General features: G+C 39.3%; 1 protein-coding gene and 1 long non-coding RNA gene across 2 annotated transcripts; one reads left to right on the forward strand and one right to left on the reverse strand.

Moving 5' to 3' along the window:
• Positions 1-1,285: 1,285 nt before the first annotated feature.
• LOC109405301 (A-kinase anchor protein 1, mitochondrial) lies at positions 1,286-3,391 on the reverse strand (the record flags this gene model as incomplete). The annotated part of the gene is given in 3 exon segments (XM_062843959.1): positions 1,286-1,422; positions 1,632-2,019; positions 2,181-3,391. Coding segments are annotated over 3 exon segments (1,719 nt in total), but the record flags the coding sequence as incomplete, so codon positions are not given.
• Positions 3,392-4,896: 1,505 nt separating this feature from the next.
• LOC134284743 (uncharacterized) lies at positions 4,897-6,721 on the forward strand. Its single transcript, XR_009995914.1, has 2 exons — positions 4,897-5,962; positions 6,038-6,721. It is a non-coding gene; the product is annotated as an uncharacterized LOC134284743 (long non-coding RNA).
• Positions 6,722-8,522: the final 1,801 nt, after the last annotated feature.

Genomic DNA, 8,522 nt, shown 5'->3' on the forward strand with positions numbered 1-8,522 from the left:
AATTCCCACGTACATCGATTCAACGGTTCATTCAAAAATTTAATTGTTGGCCAACTGCCCATCTGTGACTCTCGCAGCGTTTTTATTCAAATTTTACATTGCCTCACTATTGTCCCCTAGTTCATGATTGGTCACTCGATTGGTCAAACTCCTTTTAGATTGGGCGAATCTGTTTCCGCTACTATGATTTTAATAGCAAACGTATCACTTGAAAGGAATTGCTATTAAAACCATCGTCATGTAAACATAATCCCAAATGCCATTCACATTGTTTCACAAACCGCTCAGTAGGTGCCGATAGTGAGCGAACGTCAAAAAGGAGCAAAAATTATGTGAGCGCCGTCTGCGAAAAAAATGCGAACTACAGAACATTCAAACCAACCGTTGAAAAATAAAACGATGAGAGTTGGGTAGAGGGAGACGTCTGCTTGTATGTGTCGAAATGTTCAAAGTGTTACGTGTGCTTATCTGTGACCCTTTTATACCTTTTTGATTTTATGCAGGATTCATCAAACGTTTGGACATGTTTTAGTTTGTACTACTTCCGATAAAAAGTGAGGACCACATTTAGCAACGCACTATGGAAAATCAATATGTTTTTGAAATCCCTAAACCCAAAATAGAAACCACTGGTGGGAAGGTGAGGTGCTAGCCTAAAATAGTACCCGAAAAGGAGTGGTATAATATGGATAGCGATGAGGACTCCCGTGGCGATGCTCTTAGCCATTGGTCATGACCTCTCTGGCCCCTGGCCGCGGACTACTGGATTGGATCCGAGCCCGCGGATGGAAAGGGGTCCCTGGAAAAAGCCGGGGCAGGTTGAGGCCCCATGTCGGCAAATCGAGCCCTAGCCGTCGGGAAAGCAAATCAAAGTTCTTGATGCTTGCAGAACAGTTGGAGTGCGATGTGCCCTGCCCCTCTCCGAATAAATCTCTTCTTGGTGGTCCCGGAGAGACGTAAGGTTTGATGGCAATGGGAGTTTGTTTAATGGGTCGAGGGTGTAATTCCGCTACCTTCTTTGGCATTGGAGGCGGTTTCTAACCACACACTACATGAACCTCTTATGCAGGTGTATATTGAGTAGATTATCCTCTCATAGCTTAGAGAAGAAAAACCGTATCGAGAATTGAACCCGGATATCCTCAACATGTCCATGCTGCACTGAATAGCTGCGCGTTGAGTTGGCGACAAGCTGCATTTAACTGCATACTTTTTCTGAGCTTATTTCTCACAAATTACAAAGATAAACAAAATTAACTATGAGCAGGACGCGATATATACTTACATCTCTAGCTAATGAAGCGAATAAGTAGACTTCAGGGAGTCCTTCAGCGGTGTAACCAGCCACCTGGGCCTGAAGAACTAAACCTTTAGTTAAGCTGGAAAGAGCTTCGGATGCTTCGGGAGTCCATCCAGATTCACCTGAAAACGAAAAGAGACAATTATGCTATATTAGTAATTGTGTATGTGTACTATTAACAAATAAGACGCCCTCCCAAATGTGAATGATCCATTCGTATTGAAAGGATTTTTGAAAAAATTGGATCCTAGAAAACTTTTTAGAAATGTAGTTTCGCTTTTCCAACTCCATTTTTTTTTTTGATACCGTTAACCAATGCTATAATACGTACCATTAGGTTTAACGTTGGACAGCACACATTCGATGGACTGGAACGGCACTCCCATAAAGTCCGTCCTGATTTGCCTTAGGTTAGTAACTGGTACATTGGCGTAGCCTCCATAATCTAAATATTTGACTAAACAGGTTTGATCCTCCGCATTGTGCGAGACTATTTGAACACGGTACCAGCTGTCCTGAACTACAGCAACACAGATTGCATTCTCTGTGATTTCAGGTAGCTGTGGCGCTTCGATCATGTTGTAGCTCTGGTTCATGCAATGCTGCATTGTGTTCAACGACGGATACGAAGGGTGAAGTGGTTGCTGTAGGAAGACGTGACCTCCGTTGACTATCGAACACACGGTCACATCGTTGTTGATTCCTTCAACCAGTTGTAGCTTTAGAGAAGAGACGAATAGTATTTGATTAATAACAATCATACTCAGAGTGCAGTGCAGAACTATTCACTTTTCAGTAACGTTAGCAGATTACTGATTGCTAGAGAGTAAACTACATTAATGCTGAAGTATGATATATCTACGCATAATTCAAAACTTACATTAAAGCACGTTGTGTCGATCAATGGTAGGGGGACAACATTTTCCGTCTGGCCTACGTGTACTCGCTGCAAGGTCAATGCAGAAAACCTTTTCTCTGGGAACTTTCTGCGAATCAAAGCTAAAGCATTATCGATTTCGGCTTGTGTTCCTTCTAATGAACAAATTTTTGTCTTGTGGGTGTCTGGATTGCGTTTGATTAGGACGTTTACGCCAGTTTTTGCCTTGATCAGTTGGACGAAGCTGGCTTTACGTCCAAGCAACTTCGACACCAGGTACACTGGTAGGAGGAAATCGTAACTGGTGACTGGCGCACATTCCGACTGCGGTGGGCTGGATCCCTTACCGGAATCACCTGAATGCATACTACAGACGCTAAGTGGAGGGCTTGCAACCGGAGAATGAGGTTCCTCACCATTTACTGTCTCTTGTTCGTTTAACGTATTATTATTGACGGCGTCTTCATTGTGTGTGGCCCGTACAGACTCCGCCGCATGTTCCACAGCCTCTTCCTGCACAGAATTGTTATTGACCATGTCCTGCGTATGGGCATCTTCGTCGGAGGTACCGTTGCACGATTCCGGCGACTCTGTTGATGAACTCAGCTCAGTGGCAAAAGAATTTTTAGGAGAGATTTTAGCCGTCATACTTGCTTTTACGACAACCGGTTCCATCTGGGGTTCGAACGATTTGTCGAACTTGTTGAAATTTTGAAAGCGGTCAACTGTTCCTGGTAGATTGACTGGCGACTCAAAGCTGGAAAAGTCGTCCTGTTCCTCGATAAGGCGGAGATTTCTTATATCCGACTCTTCAATTTTCAACTTGAGCAGTTCGGCGTCTAACTGTTGATCTGAAAACTTTGGAGGGCTTCTTGTATTGGATACGATGTCAATAGGAGCAGATTTTCCACTGCACGACGAAGATGATGATGATGACTGATTCTTGCTAGATTCGTCTTTATCGTTTGGTGATGGGTTTATAGGCAAAGATTCGGTATGTTTCAAATCGATGGCATGGCATTCCTCTTCTCCATGAATTGATTTATCAGCTTTCTCGACGCATTCGCTGTTTTCATCCGCTGCAGTTTTACCGCCCGAATCAAAGCCAATAAATTTCTTTCGGCGAAACCACACCAAGCCGATAATAATTGCTAAACTTGGCAGCGACAGATACAGTAGGGGGCGTCCACTCACCATAGCGAATAATTGTTGTTCTGAAAGTAAACAAATGTAACAATAGTAAATAGTATTCAGAATTTATAGAAGATTAGATTGTTTCAGTACACTCATTTCTCAATTATGGGTCACTCAATGAACAAACATTTCATATTATGAATCGTTTTTCATACAAAAATAACACTTTCATTATTTTTATTTTATATTCGCTTCATTGAAACTCCTTTTTATTGTTTTATATAAAAATCTGCTTGTAAAATTCACTTTTGGCGATGAAAATTACTAAAATGTTGGTAAAACACAATAATGGATCAAAATTGGCTGTGTAACAATTATTGGTAAATTTGTTGCCTATTATGGGTCACTCAAGAGGAATCGGCTCAACAATAATGTTTTGTCTATTTTTTCAATGAATGATCACTTATTCTCGATAGATCAACTGAAACTGTTCTCAAATTTCTTAACAGAGCGTGTTTTCACGATTTGGAATTAATTTTTAAAAATTGGGACAAAATCACCAACACAACCTCTGATAAACGCCTAAAAGTATGCAATGCATATGTAAGCAGAACTCTCAATGTTATGCTACACAACAAGTGACCCATAATTGTGTGATTTTCGGTGTTCCTTGGTACAATAACGAATCACGTAAATGTTGCCTGAAATAAGCTTTAATTGGCTGCAGTCACATGAACTTCTACATTTAGAACGTAAATTATACCTTTGTTCTGGTGACGATACCATTTCGCACTTGAAAATCACTAAAGTTAGCTTTTATAGAGCAGCGCACGCACTTTCCGATATTCACAATCGAAGCGTTATTTACTTTGACAGATGGTTTTGCGCTGAACAAAAAAATGTTGAAAATATGTTTGTTTTGACGTATAATCCCGTGTGCGATACGTATAGTGACACAAGGCAAATCAACTTATGAACGAAAAATGATAATGGCTAACAAAAGCTTGCAATTAGTTAGTATTTATCTATTAAAGTGGAAAGTGACTAATAATTGTGTGTGACCCATAATTGTGCAATGAGTGTAATTGCTTAACATTGGTTTTAGAGCTATAATGTGGTGATGCGATTTGTAACCCCATAAATGTGGACAAAAGATTAGAAAACTATATTACCTACCATAGATTAAAGTACAGAGATTTAGGTTACACTTTCTTCTTGTGAATTTGTAATCAAACCTAGTCGACACTAACGAGCAAAAATTTGCTCGCATCATCAGTCCTTAAATCTGTATGCATGTTACTCGCCTTGGATTTTTTTTTAATATTCAACCATCTTTTTCGTAGATTGAAACCATTTCAATCAGCAGAAAGTTTAGTAACTCACATTATTTTATTCATAGAGGTGTTTTCACAATACACAATAACACAATCGCAGTGTTTGGACGAAAAAGTGATAAGTGAACCACTCGGCCGTTTTTCTTCCCTTCTTCTGGTTCTGTTTCAATGAATTAAATGCTTTGGCTGTTTTCCTACTCTCCGCTTCGACCAAAGCAGCGCTAGCTTCTATGCGCGAAAAATCGCTAAAAGTAAATCGCAAAAATATTGTATGGCGAAAAGCATCTAAAGGCATATTTCTCGAAGAGGAATGCATAATTTAAAAAAAATATTTGGTATAGGGGTTGTATACAATGATGATCGGTTTGTTGCCTATACCAAATATTTTTTCGGTATAAGTTTTTCGTTTCGAGAAATTTGAGTTTACATGCTTTTCGCCATACAAAATAAAATGATTTTACTCCTGCTGACCAACATTGAACGCACTCCCTGCGGGTTATCCATTACCAGCGGTGTATGTTCTCTCGGTTCTCTCGTCGAGTCGCATGGTTCACGAAGGAACACAAAGAAGATACTTCGATAGACAAGCTGTGGCGATGAGCGGGCATCGCTAAGTGTAACACTTACCGATGATCTCTCATCGTTGGCTTGGGACAACTGTGAATAATCGTTATTTTTATCAGTATTTAATGCGTTGTCGCTTGAAAAACATGAACTACTATTTAAATTAACTGTATTCATGACGCTGCAGGTTGTGTAGTCACAATAAAAAAGAATTATGACAATAAAATATGTCTACCGAATGCATCGCTTTCATTAGCGTCATCGAACATCTTCTCTCTTGATTGCGCTCTCGTATCGAACCGGACAAGAGAATGAACAGCATTTCAAGGAGCGTTCTCGAGCATGTCGGTTCACAAAATGTTACATTCGCGGATGTATCACTTGCTGAGTATGGACCATTCAGTGGTTCGCGATAAAAATTCACACACTGGCTTTATTCGACAGAATAGAATGCCGCCTTAAAGAAACCAAGTGCAAAGAAATGAAATAGCTGTACCGTTATTTAAGATCCCGCATTTCGATCAACACCACAAAGGGACAAAGGCATCGGAGAAAACGATTACGTCAGTGCAGCAGAAGAATCAACGCCCACGCTGACGGAATTCGGAAACAAAGCAGCTGAACTCAAGGGCTCATCTCATCAGAGAATTTGGCCACCTCCCTGCCTGCTATAGAGTGCACCTCGGCTCTTTACTAACGGCTGACAACAACTTTAGTCCTGTTTACTATGGACTCTATGACTGAGAATCTGAGGTCAAGATTAGTTCATCCCACAATCAAATTATATCATGTACAGAACGCTTATAATTTTAATTTTCCTCAATAAAGACTTGGAACATATCCGACCGGCAGGCACTTGGAATGTTCGAGCGACGAATATTCAGGAAGATCATTGGAGGTGTGTGGGAGAACAGTGCATAGCGGCGAAAAAAAAGCACGGGCTCACTACAATCTACGCCCCGCATCCAGAAGATAGATGAAACCGGAAGGATATAGTAGGTAAGAGATGTTGCAAAAATGCTGGACTACGAATTTGCTAAGTTGGTATTTGACACAAATCCGGTTGGTATAAAAAGGTAAGCAACCATTAAAAACATGATCTGGGGAGCATTAAGCGCAAAATAGGGATGGAGAGCAGCAGATGCGGACCGAGTATTGTACCGTCAGTGTTTCAGTAGCCGCTTGTGTTCCAAGAGCCTACCGTTATGAAAATGGTGTTTATTGGCATGAACATGTACGATTTTCTTCATTCGTATATTATACGGCATGCATATTTTAAATATCCGTGGAAAAAATATTGTATATTTGCAAAGAACCTTTTGCACCTAAGGAACCTGATACACTAAGGGTTATATAATTGATTATGGTTATGCGAGGTAAAACAATAATAAATGAGGGGCCCAGAATCAAAGGGGTGTAAGTGACCATTTTGTCGATTTTGAGCTGAGCATATCATAAAATTCTCCAGATTTCAAGCTTTCATGAACTTTTTTAAGATTGTTTCTACGATGGTTTGCAAAATTGCAATAAATCAGAGAAAATTGGGTTGATTTTGAAGCTCCATACATTTTGTATGGGATGAAAAATTGGTCAAAAACTTTAAACCTCATTTACTCGAGAGTGGATTTTTGTCACTTACACCCCTTTGCTTCTAACCCCCTCAAATGTATGTGCATCTCAAATCTAACAATCATTATCCATAAACTTGTTCCATAATAATCGCAATACCAAGAATGGTTTGAAACTTTTACACTTTTACAATACGAGCTATCGCCTCCATTCTAAATCAGAGAAATGACGCAGTTTGAAAACACATGACATGATGGGTAAACGGAGTCGAAGACAGAAATTATGTTAACCCAGTTGTGCTCATTTCAAATTTCAACTCAAGATAGACCGACATTACTTAAAAAAAGTGATCGAACGGTGGAAAGCATGTGTTCTTGTAAGATATGACAACATAACTCTAACTCGCTAGCCGAAACGTCTACAAGGCTATGCGATCAAGGCCATGGCATTATTCGATGGAGTGTGTTATCAACCAAAATACAGAACGCACGCTGTATAATGTTGTGCTTAGATGCTCCTCAGTTAGTCCAATACAAACAAAACATGTGACCGCATGGACCGAAATTATGCCACGCAATTATTTCGTTCCCGTATCACCTTGATTCATTCAGTCGACTCACGGCTCACTTGGAATATTTTTAAAAGACCCCAAAACACATACATGTGTCATGCACACAGACGCACTCTTTGCTTCGTTTATTTTTCGTCATCCTCATACAGCTATCTGCATAAGGGAACGCTGACAACAATGATACAGGGTATCACGCCACTTGGGCGGTGGCTTCTATATTCGTCTGTTTCCCACTATAACTCAGTCAATTTTGAACCAATTGACTTGAAATGTTGTACACGGGTAGATACTATATCTATCTCACCACATTCCAAAAGTTGTGTCAATTGGTTCAAATTTGACTGAGTTATAATGGAAAACAGACGAATATAGAAGCCACCGCCCAAGTGGCGCGATTCCCCATTTCATTCTAAATACAAGCAATAATTGATTTTGATTCGCGTTTTTTTTCAAACCTAAACTTAGTTTTTTACATAAGTAGGTATCTGATTCGTTCACGTGAATGGGGGATGATGAATATTGTGTCGTTTATCGGTATGGGACATCGTAGTGCAAATATTTAGCCCTTCGCTGGATTTTTCACGATCTAGACTAAAGTGACCAGATATATTTTGCACTGATGCGGGACACAGTTTTCACAAATCTCGTGAAAAACAAAGCCAGCTCTTGTTATAAATTAGAGTATATTTCATGTGAACAAAGGCAAAACAAAAATTATACTGTCAGACCTTTTTTTTATATTTGTGCATGTCGAACTGTGATTTCAAGTGTTTCTCCTTAAACGTTAGTTGGAAAGTGTACAATCAAAATTCCTCTGAAGATTTCTTTAGGTATTAGGTATCTGGAGATCCTTGAATCCATACCTTTTTATTTCTTGAAATTTATCTCTGAAAATTTCAAGAGATTTTTTTCGAAGTGCCTGAAATTTTTTTCATGAAAAATTTCTGTTTAAACATTGAAAGAAATTGCTGGAAAAAAATTAAGAAATTGTTTTTGAGAAAACTGTAACTTTCATAAAAAATCCCTTGATTCCCTGGAATATCTGTTTAAATTGCATAAAAATCCCTGTAAAAGAATAGCAAGTAAAAACTTTGGAAAAAAAATCTTGAGAATTTTTTCCAGGCATTCCTAGATGAAGAAATTCTCGAAGAAACCTCTAAAAACAGGGAAAAT

This window comes from Aedes albopictus, unplaced genomic scaffold, assembly GCF_035046485.1.
Source record: "Aedes albopictus strain Foshan unplaced genomic scaffold, AalbF5 HiC_scaffold_676, whole genome shotgun sequence".
Taxonomy (NCBI): domain Eukaryota; kingdom Metazoa; phylum Arthropoda; class Insecta; order Diptera; family Culicidae; genus Aedes; species Aedes albopictus.